This window comes from Erpetoichthys calabaricus, chromosome 3 (assembly GCF_900747795.2).
Source record: "Erpetoichthys calabaricus chromosome 3, fErpCal1.3, whole genome shotgun sequence".
NCBI lineage: Eukaryota > Metazoa > Chordata > Cladistia > Polypteriformes > Polypteridae > Erpetoichthys > Erpetoichthys calabaricus.
Genome location: NC_041396.2, coordinates 229,927,035 through 229,944,084, shown reverse-complemented (window position 1 = coordinate 229,944,084; position 17,050 = coordinate 229,927,035). Strand labels below are relative to the sequence as shown.

At 36.8% G+C, this 17,050-nt stretch overlaps 1 protein-coding gene across 1 annotated transcript in view; it reads left to right on the top strand.

Annotated features, from left to right (window-relative positions):
• LOC114648703 (ras-related protein Rab-32-like) overlaps positions 1 to 15,895 on the top strand; it is a 162,768-nt gene extending 146,873 nt beyond the window's left edge. The window contains exon 3 of the mRNA XM_028797883.2: positions 14,663 to 15,895. Coding sequence (XP_028653716.1) covers positions 14,663 to 14,812 — 150 coding nt within the window. The 3' untranslated portion in view covers positions 14,813 to 15,895. The remainder of the gene's footprint in view (positions 1 to 14,662) is intronic.
• The last annotated feature ends 1,155 nt before the right edge of the window (positions 15,896 to 17,050 follow it).

Genomic DNA, 17,050 nt, shown 5'->3' with positions numbered 1-17,050 from the left:
TATGCCTACTGTAATATTGAGTATGTAGAAATAGTATAAGTTAAATTAGAAATGTTTTTAAAATTTTTCTCCCTAGACATTTGGTAGATGCCACTTGCAATTTATAATTTGTGATCAAATATCAGATATGCTACATTTTTCTTATAGATTAATTACATTATATACACTATTTGCCTATTTTCTGATCCATTTGTTCAGTTCAGGGTCAAACCTAGCAGTAGTGCTAATAGTATATTCATGTATTTATTCATCTTTTTTTTTTTTTTTTAACCTGCTTATCTTGTGAAGATCACGGGGTATTGGCGTCTATTCTGGCTTTACTGGGCACAAGGGAGGAATCGGCCCATTTGGGTTGGAGTACACACACGCATACACATGGCCATACTCCCATCTGAGTTGCCAATTAACCTAATAAACACACTTTTTTTTTTGGATGGGGGGGGGGGGGGACCCATCCAGATACAAACCAAACATCAATAATTCAGACAGCCAGTGCCTAGGGCTGGATTTGATATGAGAACTCAGAGGCTTTGATTAGCAGTACTATGTACTACTTCTAATTTGTATTTCTAAAACTAAAAGTTTTAACAATTTTTAACTTCAAATATTTCCAGTTCACTATACTTACCTGGCTAACTAATATATCACTATTAACTGACAACTCTGGAAAAAAATAAAAAAGGAATAGACGTCTATGTTGATTGATTATACTGTAAGAGAAGTTTCAGCTCCCAAATGGGGTCAGTGCTATTTCAATACACCCGGGTGGTATTAAAACATGCCTGTATGTGTTAGAAATTTAGCTTAGGCTGGATAATTGCATTCACTTAATTAAATGGCAGACTATGTACAATTTTAATTAGAAGCTATCTTTCTTCTCAGTGAATAGGCAACAAGAGAGAATAATTTTGTGTGCGAAATCATACTTTTTGTTTTTTAACAGCAGATATGTAGAAGTGGAGGTACAAATGTCATTATAAACTTTTTTTTGTAAACCCCTATTAATTGGGAACTTATGCTGCTAAGCTATACTAGCAGAAAATTATATACTGTAATTTCTAGAGAATATAAACAGGGGTGGCTATAAAGTTGGTTCTTTTGTTAACAGAATGGAGTTCTTAGCTTATGTTTACTAGGATAAGAAGCTCAAAATGCACATAATTATCATATTTCATAACATTTGCTGGAATCTCGTCAGACTGTTTACAGTATTATTGAATTAAGTAGGAGGTAATATGTGTACAGTATAATACTGTAAATATTTGTGCATTTAAAAGTATTGTCCTTTAGTTGTGAGTCTTATCTTTTATTTTTCCTGCCAGGATTTTTTTCTGATTGAGATACATCTTTTTAGTCTAAAGATTTAATTTAAATTAAATGTACGCATTCTCATGGAACAATTTTATAAATGTTCTTATTTGTTCTTTTCCAGCATCACTACATATAAGCAACTTTGGATGTTTTCAAGTACAGTACTCTTTTGTTAGAATCTGCTTTTGTGTTTACTAAAGCCATTAATTCCCATCTGGGATGCAAACCCATGGTGGAGCTCTCTTCACCTCTGCCTGTGAAGTGCTAAAATGAGCAACCAGCCTGTTAAACTAACCTAACATTTATTTTCCAAGGACAGAAGATTTCTGTTAGTTTTGTTTGTAGGAGCATTTGTATCGCTTCTGGCAGGCACTCATGACTTTACATGCTGCATGGCAGGGCACATACATAATTGACAGAATTCTGCTAGTCTGAAGCTACAACATGTCCTGCTTGGACAAGGAAGTGTGCAATATTAATCATCTGGGCAGCTAATTTTTTTCATTGTAATAACTATGACTGTCAAATTAGATACAAATTTAAGGTTTGAATGTTCATATTAAAAATAAGTATATTCATACAGGGGTTAAAATTATAAGTGCTACATGTAGAATACTGTATGTTTGCTTTAGTCATGCTTTTTAAATATTGTTATTAATATTCTTACTTTTTTTAGGTGCTTTTGTAAAGCATGAAATGCATATGACTCATGTACTATTGCTTAAAAGAAGCAAATTCGTATGGATATGATAATTAAAAGCATAGCCCTTCATAAAAACAGGATTTCCCAAGCACACAAAGAGAAAGCTGACGTGGGAACATTGTTGTATTAGGAAACCCAGACAAAATCGCTTGCAATTGCTGATATATATTAAATAGTCGTTAATATTTAACTGTGCTTCTTTTTCGTGTGAATATCCATCTCTCTTTAATATTATTTGAAGCAATTTGAGTCTTTGTTTCACAAATGAAACAAGTGAATGTAGTAAACATTGCATTATATTGATCTACAGTATAGTTTCTTCAATGGTATAATTGTTTTATTCATTGCAAGTTACAACAGTTCTGTAAAAGATGATTATCTTAAAGCTGCTATAATAATCTTAAGGAAAATAAGAAGTATGATATTTTTTTCCATTGTCATTAATGAGCAGCTAGCTTTTTGTAGCTGCAACAAATGTTTAACAGTTGTAGCATTGGGTTCAAGAGTGAACAAATGGGCTCAGGATAAGAATGCAATGAGGGGGAAAAAAAAATCTTGTGATGATACGGGTCGCCTCCATACTTCTGGGTCCTTCCAGGAGCCTTTTGAACCCGCCACTACCAATGGATGCGCCTAGCAAATGAGGACACTCACTAAAAGCAAAGGGTGGGTGCAAAAGTGAACCCTGTGAAGAATCACTGTATCCAAATGAAAGTGTAGTGCATCATAATTCAATCAATAAATAAATCCATAAAACAGTGACAGTGCGTGAATTAAAAAATCAGAATTAAAATGAAAATAACACCAACAGCCACTGAGTCCTTCATCTTCTGTCAGATAAGCACTCTCTCCCACCTCTGGTGTACTGCGGATCCTCAACAATTAATCAATGGGGACGATCTGACCCTAGATTGCCAGTCCTTCACTCCCTCATGGTCCTACAACCACGTTGCTTTGCTACCACACTGCCTGGCCTGTCCTGCCTCTCTACACAATGCTGTTCTCACAACTCACTTTATTGTCTCATTTTTTCATCCTCTCTGCCCATGTAGATTCCTTTTAAACTGACCCTTCTAATGAGGCATAGTTGTGCATGCACCATCCCTTCTGAGGAATTAATGAGGCACCTACTTGACACATGTATGTGTACGTACATGTGTCTTTGCAATCAGGAAGGCACCCCTCATCCTCCCCTGGAGCAAAGTGTGTTTTTGCATCCACCCGCACCCAATTGGAGCCTGGTTTGTGGGGCATGATTACTTATTTAAAATTAGCACAGTGCCATGGACCACTTATCACAAATCTGTCCAAAAGTTTGTTGCATTTAGGTAACAGAGTGCTGTCAATTTTACTACAGTCAATACAAGCTAACTATTCAAAATTACAAAAAGCCTGACATGCAAAACAAAATATCTAAAATTCAGTAATATTGCATTGCATGTATGGAGTAACACAATGCTGAAATTAGTACTTGGAAAAACAAAAGTTTTCTTTTCTTTTAAAATCTGACATTTGAATGTCAGATTTTGTTTTCAAATAATATTTATTTAAAAATACATTTGAATAGTGACATTCGATCTGACAGCCTTAGTAACAACCCTGCAGCTATTATTTTTAAAGAGCTATCATACAATTTTCCTTAGAAAAACTGGGAAAGTGGTACGCTGATAAAAATGTACAAAACAAAACAAAAGAGCACATGGTAAACAATGAATTTGCAGTGTTCTTAGTTTTAACCATACAGCATAACAGCCAGTATTTCTCTCTTTTCATGTTATACCTGCATGTTCTTCAGTAAATTCTTAACTGTTCCTCTGTTATGGATGTTTCTCTTTTAAATCAGGCACTTGTGCAGCTTTATCTTTAAAGAAGCCTACACTGTGGTGGCAACACTGTAATCTAGTTCTGGCACTCTGGAAGACTGATTTTTTTTTCATCATCAGAATGTATTTGTTTTCTCCATGCTGTTTTTGTAGTCAGTTGATCATGTAGATTTTCTTTTTTTTTTTTTTTGTTATGATTTATTTCATTAATTGAATTAAACTGCTATTGCAGGGGCTCTCTTAAGTGCCAACTGCATTTCTTGTAAGCTTCAAGTGTAAGCTGTTAGGAACAACAAATCCAACTTAGTTTTCTGCCAATATTTTTCTGACTTTGCTCATGGCTTTGTGTTTTGGCTTTGGTGTTTGGTTTGACCTTTGCTTTGCTCCTGTGTTAATTCATCTCCTGGGGCCTCATGCATAACGCCGTGCGTAGAATTCGCACTATAACATGACGTCAGCACAAAAGCCGAAATGTGCTTACGCACAGAAAAATCCAGATGCAGGAATCTGTGCGTTCGCCAGCTTCCGCGTTCTTCCGCTACATAAATCCCGCTCAGCGTGGAAATAAACGCACGTGCACGCGCTTGCTGTCCCGCCCCAAATCCTCCCAGAATTATGCCTCTTTGAATATGCAAATCAATATAAATAGCCCTTAAGCCCAGTGTTCTGTGAAAAGGCAATGGCAAAAGTACGAGGAAAAATAGAAGGATTTCAGCGAATACCAAATGGAGGCAAAGAAAAACGTACTATTTGTTGGTTTAAACAGTTATATAAGCAACAAAAGGAAGTTGATCAAGTGACATAGCGTGTTGGAGAAACTCGAAAGCTCAAGTTCACAAAGTCGCACAGTGCCCAAAATAAAAAAGTTGTCACATATCAAAGTCGGCTTGAAAAGGCAAGTCGTAGCCCAATGTCTGAGTGTCATATGAAAGCTTATTAGGGTACAGTGAAAAAAAAGGCACACATTGTGAAAAAAGCATGAAATGTCAACTTTAATCTCAATTTCCACTTTAATCACGTAGTTTATTTTGTCATTAAAGTAGAACATCATAAACTTCATCTTAAAATTGTTTAATTTACTAGAGTCTCAAATCCCGTCGTAACTAAAGTAGCACGTTAAATGCTTTGTTGTGTATTTGATCTTATATGTGCTCTATGTGCCTGAATCACTACGTGCTCTTCCTCCGACAGGACACAGAATCCATTACATTCGTAATATTACAGTTCTCTGAGTAATTAAAACACTGAGAAGTATACATGATATTATTTTCATGATGATATGAGTTAAAGCATGTTATTAAACATGGGAACACGGTGGCGCAGTGATTGTTCATGTGTTACAGCAAGATGCTTGCTGCGCCATGCGCGACCTTCAATGAAATACTTTATTACAGAAGTACTGTCTTTTTCAAACATACTAACCCCCAATTCCTGTCCTTATTTTTCTTTCTCCAAATACCCAATCACCACACAATCAGCTCTGTAATAGACGTTAAGCCATCTGTAAGCTTAGAACACCGATTCTTCAAAACTTTTAAGGAACATCGAAATATCTTTGTAATGTTTAATTATTCTATCCATCTATCTTTCCAGTGTCGCGCCAGCCACAGCATGAAAACAGCGAGAGGCAGGAAAAAACCGTCAATGAAGCTGAAGCTCGCTAGCGCTGCGGCACCATGTAGTTAAAGTTTTATCTGAATAATATAATCAACATATTTTGCTGCATTTCATCTTAAAAATGATATCGTCATCATATGTAAATACGCGCTTTATAAAGTGGCTCAGGTTGTGCAATATTATAACTGTGTCATGAGTACAATTACCTCACGGTAACTTGCAAGTACAAACAGTTCTACAAGGAGCACTTGAGCCGCCGTCATGGATGTGGATCTAAGAAAGGGTAACCACACAGGAACAGTAGCACTGCTTTGACGCTGGGTGCCGCCAGTCTGCAAAACCTAACAAAGAACTTGCGTACGACAGAGTATGAGGTACCGTGGAAAAGTGCGTGGCTTTACTCCAAGTGTAGGTTTTATACATCGCGATTTGAACGTGGAAACGTTCTTACACAACATTTCTGTGCGTATGCACCATTTATACATGAGGCCCCTGGTCTTTTTGTTTAGTCATTTGGCCTGTGGGCATATGCATCCTACCAATATCCTTTCAGTAGACGGCAAACATACTGTATATGGCTACCTATTCTAATAACTTCTTTGATTAGTCAGTTCTGTTCTGATGAGTCAAGCTAACATTTTAAATGTCTAAAATATAATGTTAACTTGAAATAACACAAAAATGAGAATTTAAATTCAGTATTAACAAATCAAAAATTTAATTAGATTCTCTATTATATACTTTGTGTTATATGCAGTTCAAGTGAGAGACTGTTCCATTAACTTTTATTGAGATTTAATCGTTCATACTTTTATATTCTATTTTAGGCATCTAATGTTTAATGGCTCATACTATTTCTCATTTTATCCATCCATCCATCCATTTTCCAACCCGCTGAATCCAAACACAGGGTCACGGGGGTCTGCTGGAGCCAATCCCAGCCAACACAGGGCACAAGGCAGGAACCAATCCCGGGCAGGGTGCCAACCCACCGCAGGACACACACAAACACACCCACACACCAAGCACACACTAGGGCCAATTTAGAATCACCAATCCACCTAACCTGCATGTCTTTGGACTATGGGAGGAAACCGGAGCGCCCGGAGGAAACCCACGCAGACACGGGGAGAACATGCAAACTCCACGCAGGGAGGACCCGGGAAGCGAACCCAGGTCCCCAGGTCTCCCAACTGCGAGGCAGCAGCACTACCCACTGCGCCACCGTGCCGCCTTTCTCATTTTAGTTATCTATAATTATATTGTCACCAATAAAGTCGAATTACAAACACCAGTACAGTAATCCCTCCTCCATCGCGGGGGTTGCGTTCCAGAACCCCCCCCCGCGAAAGGTGAAAATCTGCGAAGTAGAAACCATATGTTCATATGGTTCTTTATATATTTTAAGCCCTTATAAACTCTCCCACACTATTATAAACATTTCCTGCACAATTATACAGCATAAACACTTTGTATTCTCTTAGATATTAGGTAAGATTCGTTGAAATTATGTATGTAAACACAGTTTATATACAGTAAAACCTAAATATTATTTTAAAGATATCGAGCGTCTCCGATATCACATATGTTACAGCCATTACGACAGACAGGCCACCAGCAATAAATACGTACAATGCAAGAAAAATTGTATACAGTAAAATGTGTGTACAGTGACACTAAACTATGTAATAAGTACTGTACGTAGATAATTAATTATGGTTACTCACCAACAATGACATGACGACTTGTCCAATAACGATGAGTTTAATTTTACTGCACAACAAAGGAGAGCGTTACAGCTCTTCTAAAGGATCCTCTTCAGGCGACTGTGTAGCACCACCGTTGTTCTCCTTCCCGCAGTCTTCAATCCAAATCCCTAAAGCAGATTCCATCCAGACTACTGCCTTATTACGTCCACTTGCAACTCGTTTTGCGCCCTGGTTAAAGGACACTGCGGCCGTAGATCTTATATGCTTTTCCCCCTTTTTAAATAAAAAGAATCGTGGACTCATTGATGCCGTAATGGTGTCCTGCAGCGGTGTAGCTGCTCCCTTCCTTCAACATATCCAAAACTTTTATCTTTTCTGCAATCATTTGCATCTTCTGTTGGCGCTTGGACACGGCCCCTGAAGCAGTAGCAGGAGCACGTTAATGCTGAATGAGTGAGATGAGACTTCCTGGTTAATGCAGCACTCCGTCGCTGAGCCAATCAGCACACAGGAACTTAACTGTGTGCTCTGATTAGGTAGCTTCTCAGTCATCCGCCAATAGCATCCCTTGTATGAAATCAACTGGGCAAACCAACTGAGGAAGCATGTACCAGAAGTAAAAAGACCCATTGTCCGCAGAAACCCGCGAAGCAACGAAAAATCCGCGTTATATATTTAGATATGCTTACATATAAAATCCGCGATAGAGTGAAGCCACGAAAGTCGAAGCGCGATATAGCGAGGGATTACTGTAGTTACATTTTGTGAAAGACCAATAATTACGTTTTGACCAGTCAGAATTTGAATTGCTATTATATAACATTACTGTTGCTTTCAGTTAGGGACATCAGAAAATGTATTTTGGCTGAAACAATGTCTTTTTGCCACTTGATGCCAGATGTATGAATTGTTTTAGTGACACTGATACATACAACAGAAAAGACATAAGTACTGTAAAAATGAACAAACAATGTCAGCCGGTGATCCCTATATATTGTAAAGACTCAGTTCTAAGCATAAGCATAAGAAGCAAGTTGAAAAGAGAATGTCTTTGAAGATGTGAGTCCATCTAGCAAACTGACTCTATGTGGAGGGTTATATGTCTTCAGTAGGGAATCCATTCCCGGGCTCCCGATTACTGGGATTCCCGGACGTTTCCCATTCTCGCATTCCCGGGAATGAAACTGCTGGAATTCCCGGCTGAATGGGAATGGCCAAGCTTGCATATATAGCATGTAAAAGTGCAAAAATAGATCAAGACTTATAGTTGAAAATAATTAAGTGGCACGGTTTTTTGGCCCACGGTGTAGTGTGTTACTCATTAATTCAGTCAACAACAGACCAGCAGCAGTCAGTCTCCTGGCTCCCACTAAGACTGAGCACAGTGGACTGGGAGGTGTCTGCACTCTGCAGCGCACAAATGCCGAGACAGGGCAGAGTTCATTGACGTCTGTGCTGTTGACAGCTTTGAACAGCAACTTGAAATTGCAATGCGTCAGTCTGTTGCATCCGTATTATCTGTGCCAAGAAACTTGCCATCACAGAATGATGAGAAGAAACTGCATGCATCAGTAAAAGTCGAAATGGCGGTGTTTCAGAGCATTGGCAAGCACGGGCGTTGTTTAGAACAACTGTATCAGTATCTGATGACTGTGCCGCCTACTTCAGTGGAGGCAGAGCGTGCTTTTTCAGCAGCTGGCGTACTCTGCACGAAGGTGCGCTCTCGCCTGGACGACTGCATGCTCGACACGTTGTGCTTTCTACGCTTTTATTACCGCAACTAACTAGGTACATATACTTATATGACAGCAAGAACTGCTTGTAGTTAAGGTTAGTCTTTTATTGGTGTCAATATATAAGCAGTAGTTTTATTAAAAATAAGTGTCGCTCGTTCTAAAACTGTTCACATGTGAGATGCCGGGAGCCCAGGAGTGACATGCGCGATTCCCAAATTCCCGGGAATGGATAAACCCATCCAGGAATGGATTCCCTAGTCTTCAGGGTAGGAAAAGAGAAGTCTGAGAGGCGGAACCAGAAGAACCTTGTGGGTCCTTGACATTCTAAGTGACTGGTCCATGGATGATAAAGGACTTGATGTGAATATCAGCGCCCACTTTTGACTCTGGATGGAACTATCGACACCACACTAGCCCTTTGAATGCCTCCTACTCATACTTATGTGACAGTACATAAGTCTATTTGCACGGAAAGTTGAATAGTTTAGTCATATTACTGCTAAAGAAGTTGAGTGGCATTTTAATTAGCACCAAAGTTACAATAAAGATTATGCTATGATGATCTTGGGAAGAACTATAAGTGATGAGCATTAGAAAGAGGATTATTAAAAACCATGGCATAGTGTCTTGTAATTTATCAGTCTACTGCCAACAGAGGAAAATTTAAGTGCACATGACCTATACATTTGAATGATTTTCAAAATTGTCAGCTCAAGAATCAGCAAAGCTTTTACAAGATGTCTATAAACACCCTAGGACACAGACATGTCTTGAAGCATCTGAGTACCTTATTCACATAAAGTTTGCAAAAGACCATCTTGGTATTCCCGTAGGTTTTTGGATGTCTTCTTCACAGAGGAACCTAAATTTGGTCTTTCCAGCCTTAAAAAAAACACCAGTTTTGGTGAAAACCTCCATTTATTAGTAAAATAAATTTAACTTCACTGGCAAGCATGGTAGTGAGAGATGTCTACACTGCACCTGCAAGAAGGGCCATCGTTGAAGGAGACATGATAGCCTTCAAAAATCTTTTGAAGTAGAACCTTTCAAGAACTAAATTAGAGCTGAAAAAGTCTTTTAATGCGACAATGATACTAAACATTTGAGCGAATTTAGCAAGGAATGGATTTGCCTTTTGAAATGGCCGACATATTGACCCAACAGAAAACTTGTGGCAACATCCGAAGAGGTACATTTTATGTAAGATAACTAAATCAGTCTTATAAAAATATTGGGATTTTCAAGTTATTTTTTCATTGTGCTTTTGTTAAATAAACAAGTTTTATTTAATAAGTAATATAATACCTTTTTTGGTGTGGGTGTCCACCATTCTTGCCATCTTTATTAAATATTTAAGAAACTCAATTTGATTAAGACAGGAAAAATGAAGAGGTCAGTTACTTTGAAGCTGCATAGTATTTAGGAATGAGCAAACAACACAGCTAAAAGTATGATGAATTGTTCTTGCATTATTTGTAACATAATGCAGCTGTTATTAATGTAAACCCTAGGTAACTTCCTGACAACAGTAATCAAGGCATGGATCCAAAAGAAAGACATTAAAAAAGAGCTCAAGCAAATTCAGGTTTAATTTAGCAAAAAATGCTTAAAGGGAAAAATTCTTGAAGGTCATTTCTCCGTTCCAAAGTATAGTTGTTTTTCCTGTTACGATGGAGAGCCTTACTTAACTGTAGGCAGGCATTAAAGAAATTAGATCATCTGTCACATATAGTACAGTTTTGTGCAAGTCCGAGTGTCACAAGTCATTTTCAAGATGGAAAGGGAAAAACACAGATACAAAAAGTAAATACTACTGGGCAAGAATCACAATTTTTTTATACAATTCAAAACTGATGAAGCTTTTACTTTTGATTCGGTTATACAGTGTTTTTCGTGTTAAATTAACTTTGAAAGCTTTATTATTCCAAAAGGAAAGGAAAGTAGAGTCTTAAAGATATTATTAAATAAAGGTATCACGTAAACAAAGCAGAGAAGAGTAAAAGATGAAGAATGGATTTATTGTGAGTGAGATCAAAAAAAATGCTGATTTCAAAATCATTTTAATTTGCATCAAAAGAAATGGGTCTTCAAAAATAGAACCCACAATTACCCAAAACAAATATGATTGATATCTATACAATTTAATAAAGAAAACAATCTTTTCATTTTCAGTCATGAGCATGTCAATAGCTGTAAACACTGAACATTCTATCTGTGTACATATAAAGTAAACTAAAAACAGTTTGTGTGGAAAATATTTGAGTAGATGTGTTAAATATGCGGCTCTAGCTGCTCAGTATGATGGTCCTTAATTGATCAGTAATAGTTTAAACAGGAATATGCCAACTACATGCAGTGGCAAGCTGATATCACTTTCCCACAATTCTAAATCTTCATTCTAGTGTGCCAGAGCCAATCCCTGCACATTCTAACAAAAGGAAGAAAAACTCGGCCTTTTATAAAAGACTGTCTAAGGACTCATTCAAGCAAATGCTCACTCACAATTGCACTTGGTCAAATAAATCTTTGAATTGAGAAAACGCAGACTGTCTGTCTGTCTGTAGAGAGAGGGACAGTGTGTGTGTATTTTTTTTCAGTAAGCAAATTCCAAGACATTGTAGGATTTTTTTTATTTGTTTTGCTTTTTTAAACTTTAATTCTTCTATGATAACCTTATCTCTTATAGTACATATAATATTAACAGCAGATGACTCTTCTGTGTAGGAGAGTTGAACAATGATTAGCACAGCACTCTAACAAACTCGGTTTGTGCATGTGTCTTTTTTTTTTTTTAAATGCTCACTTTGTTCTGAAGGAGCTTTGCTCTCAGTGCATTTGTTAACCAAAGTATAACTGTACTCTTCTTTCTGTCATCCTGCTTTAACTGAGCTGTATTAAGATTTAAATAGGTTAGTGCAGACTGGTAATTCCTGCCTTGTGCACACTGCTAGCAGCAGCAATATCAGCCTTGTCTCCCTCCATTCTATTCTGGAAGACTAGGGTAAGATAATGAATGAATATATGTAGCTGAGATGGCTCTTTTCCAAAATACAACATGAGTGTATTTGTTGTGTATCTGCTTTCATTTAATGGACACAAAATATGCCTAAACAATTAATCTAATTGTGCTATAAAATTGTGCAAAAATATCCTATAGACATTTGCATTAGACTACACATATTAGCACTAGTATTAATGGATGTGAGCATGATGTACATGAAGGGAAGACCAACATCACTTTTGAAATGATGAAGTGGGTTTAACAGCTGGCCCACATTGTTAGCTAGAATAATTTGTTTTACTTACATATTTTTGAGTCCTTTGAATTGTTTGCATTATGATATGCCTATGTAAGAACATACTTGGAAAATCTACCAGTAGAATCTTATCTAATCCACCAAAATAAACAACTAACAGTTGAAGGTGTCCATAATTGAGTGCATTTGCCAGAAGAACAGTTCCAACAGATTCATACAAAATGGGAAGACATGGTAGTACACAAGTAGAGCTAGGATAGAAAAGGGTGAGTGCTTGGCCATGGCGCAGGTCAAATGTGCTAAAATTAAGTGTGTCTGTCTCCTCTAGTGTGATTGTATACTTGTGCACATCTTTCTCAGGCACAACAGCAACACAACGGTTTAAAATGACACTACCTACCTATCTTAAAACAACAAGTCTTGATCGTATTAGCCTTAATTGGGGTAATACTGGAAGGAACACCAATACTTAACAAACAATTTAATTTGATATCTTAACATTAGAATGAATTTAATTTATCATATGAGAAAACAAAATAAAAATTTTCAGCATGTGGCAGGCTTTCTTCAATACTGTCCTCAACTAACACTCACACTTTTAAAGTTTTCAGTGAATGTGCTGGCACTCTGCAACCTAGCAATTCTCACTACCTATTTCTTGCTATACTTTAAAATAAAACTGTACGTTTTATAATTCTAATTAATTTATAATAAAAATTTACAATATATGCACATTATCTTACACACACATATTATTGTCATAAGACCATTCAGTCTATTGTGTTTTATTACTTTATAGGAAGGTCCATATAAGTGTGGTATCTTATGAATTTCATGCAGTGATCTGGGATAAAATGGCCACCTTCTGTTCTTTTGTTCATGGTTTTTTTCTTTTATTCTGATACAGAAAATTCTGAAAACCCAATTATGTATCTGTCTTTTCACATCTTATTCTGGCTTATTTTATGTGACACCTTTTTTAGACAGAGCTGTCACGGAGTGTTCTGCAGAGCCATCTGTACTGTCAGGTATGGTGGCTGGTTGAGTTCGCTTTGTGCAGTTACTTTGCTTAATGTATTTACTTTTTGATTTTTTTTTCCTACTTTGTTGTTTTTATAAAATTTCATTACAGTAACCATTGATACGTAGACCTATGTCAGTATACAGTAAGTAATACCAAATTTTATATCAAGTTCAACTTCAACACCATACCCCCTTACATATTTTTTAGAGTATAATGTATGTATGTGTGTGTGCGTGTGTGTGTGTGTGTGTGTGTTTGGCTTGCCAGGTAATGTGAATATCTACTAAAATCATTTGAAATCCCTTAACTAGAGACAAGTGATGTCTATTTATTTAACTACTCATGTGATTTCTAAAGCCAATTGGCTGCCAAAGTGATAGTTTATTTTGTGATTGATATTTGTAATTAATTTAGACCATTTTGCAGAAATATATTTTGACTTTTTAAATGAAAGATTCTTTCTGATGATCAATTTTCAAAAAGCCATATTAAATCCACTTCTGTTCAAAATATGAAAACTTCCAAGTGGCTGAATACTTTACAGGCAGTGTATGTGTACAACATTTATTTACAGTGTACAGAATTCTGACAGAGCTGACTGTGTTCTCTTCTACTGTAGGGAACATTGTATGCCAGTGGTTACAAAAGCAGACCTGAAACCTGAAGCTTTCTTACTCACTTCCACATTTAACCAGTGAATCATTAAATATTTTTGTACAAGTCTGCAAGCAAACTTTCTGTCACCCATGTACAAACTTCTTGGCAGTATCTTAGACTTTTTCATTTTGGGTATATTTATTTGTAGTTGGAAGGCACTGAAAAATTATTCTCTGTCTGTTTGAAATAATATTTACAGCTCATATAAGGATCTGGAACGCTTATTGTAACTCAAAAATTCTTTAAATATATTGTTTCAACATTTGTCTAACTTGTACTAATGCACATTTCCTCAATTCTATTCTCATATCCTTCTCTTTTGCCCACAGCATCACAAACATAGACAATGCTATTGAACAAGAAGGCAATAATGAATGAGGTGTGTTTGTGTAATTCAGACAGTGAATTGCAAGTCTGAGTGTTTAATTCTGTCCTTATTCTAATCTCTGGTAATTTTTCTGAAAAGAAGAGCAAGACACCATTTTGCTTTTGGAAACAAGACAATAATAGGGTTGTCTAATTTCACAAGATGTTAACTTAAAGGCAGGAGTTTTCCTTTGGTAAACTTTCGTATAAACCAACACTAATGGTGTATCCTTAGCTGGGTTTGAGAGTCTTACTCTGGTCCACTATACACTCTATTGCTACAGAAAATGGTTTAAGCCTTCCTGTATTTGTAAATGTGAGTGCCTTTCAGTTTGTTTTATTACATGAATTTAATGTTTTTTTGTTTGCATACCATGGAACTTATTGTTTCTAGTACTACTTTTGGGTTTTGGCAAGTATGTTCCTAATTATTCTTTACATTTTGTTTTTTCTGCTCAGGATAACGTTAATGTGGATGAGGCTGCCCGATTCCTTGTGGGAAATATCCTCTCAAATGATAATTGGCTTCCTTATGAGGAGAACGATGGAGACAGAATAAAACTGGAGCAGGAGGCAGTGGCCGCAGAGAGCAAAACGCAGTGCTGCTAACATATTTTTTAATTTCAACGAGAAATCACATCAGGGAGCATTACTTGACGGCGAGGCACAGTTTCTCAACTGTACTCCAAAGTCTAGATGAAATGGACTGCTGCTTGGGGCAAGCGATAAGCCATATGGTGTCCTACCACTACAAAAGCATATCCCAGCAGAGGCTTCAGAGCACTTTATAGAAGGTATCTGCCAAAACACTATGATTCACAAGCTGTTGTTTAGCAGATGAGATGAGCAAAACAAAAAAATAAAAACTAAACAAGAGATTTCCTCAGAAAGATTTTCAACTCCATTTGTCACCCTGCTGCAGAGCCCACTGTTTCACCTTACTGTTTTTTTTCTGTTCCAGATTGAAATAAATCAGCAGGTTATCAGTTCTCGGCAAAAATCAAATTTTTCCATGAAAGTGTTTCATTTTATCTTTGAGACTGTGTTAGGAGATTAAAATTAAAGAAAGTGTCAGAAGATCTCTATGAGGGCATATAATCCAAAGACATCATGCACACATGTTGTCAGGAGAAAAAATTCAAAATTTTGGAGAGTACACTTCAGATAAGAGGCTTATTTTCATAGATTAAGATCATTATTTCAATTGTCTGTACAGTGGGTACTCTGCCATATTTTGTATAATTACTGGAGAAGTTAAGTGTTATACACTTCCTTTCAGATTTCTCCTACACCTACTATAAATAAGCAGGGGATTCTGGAATGTGTGGATCTGCGCTGTGTGAAGTGGGATCACAATAACCAAGGTACACTCTGTGTGTGTGTGTGAATGTGTTAGTAGTAGTGGTATGGCACTCGAGACGCGCTTGTCCTTGTCATCAAGTCTTACAACTTTTATTGTTATTTTTTATATAGTTTAATACAGCTACAGCCATGGGCAAGTTAGCCATTTTCAATGACTATTCCTGTATGACCTTTGTTAAATAATAGCCACTATATTAATGAAGTAACTCAAAATAACCTTTCCTAAAATAAGTTCCTATTAAACTGAACTCAAGTTTTATGAAAAAAATGAGTAGATACTTGTTGTTAAACTTGGGGTACTCTCTAAATAAATGTATATTCCCTATTTTATATCTGTATATCTCTTGTGTCTTTGTATCAATGCATATAGAATAGTGTTAGACCTTACTTCAAATGATCATTAATCACCAAATCTGTATAACCAGTGCACAGAAATAATCAGAAGGCTAATAAGATTCAGCGTTACAGTGCCTGCAGAAAGTATGCAGGGCCTTTTACATTTTTCACATTTTGCTATATCATAGTCTTGCGCTAAAATTATCTAACAACCAACACTCGGTACCCCTAGATTGACAAAGTGAAAACACAATTTTAGACGTTATTGCAAATTTATTAAAATAAAAAAGGGAACTATTACATGATGCAAGAGTCCAGGCCCTTCACTCTATACTTTGCTCCATTCAGACCTCCTTCAACTCTGTCTAGTTTCTCGTTTATGCTGCAGAAAAACAGTCCAACAGTCTTAAGCTGCCATCATTATGCTTCACCAGTGGAAAAATATTGCACAGGTAGTGAATGGCTTCATCAGACCAGAGAATCTTGTTTCCCATAGTCTGAGAGTCCTTTAGCTGCCAGAGTGACCATCAGGATCCCGGTCAACTCTTTTACCATGGCCCTTTTCCCCTGATTGCTCAGTTTGGCCAGTTGACCATCTCTAGTTAGAGTGATATTTCTTTCAAACTTACTCCATTTAAGAATTATGAAGGCCACTGTGCTTTTGGGAACCTTGAATGCAGCAGACATTTTTGTAGCCTTTCCTAGATTTGTGCCCCAACACAATCTTGTCTCTAAGCTCTGCCAGCAATTCATTTGACCACATGGTTTGGTTTTTGCTACCAAACACATTGTCAGTTGAGGGACTTTCTATAGACGGGTGTATGCCTTTCCTAATCGTGTCCTGTCAATTGAATTGACCACAGGTGGACTTCAAATAAGGTGTAGAATCATATCAATGATGATCAATAGAATGGAGTGCACCCGAGTCAAATTTCAAATGTCCAGGGTCTAAATAGTTGTATCAATGTGATATTTCAGTTTTTAATTTTTGTTAAATTTGCAAGAATGTCCAAAATCCTGTATTCACTCTGTCTTTCTGGGGTATTGAGTGTGTTGCTTGAGGTTGGAAAAAATTAATTTATTAATTTAAATGATTCTAACATGAGATTGCAATATATCAAATTGTTAAAAGTTAACAAGTCTGAATAA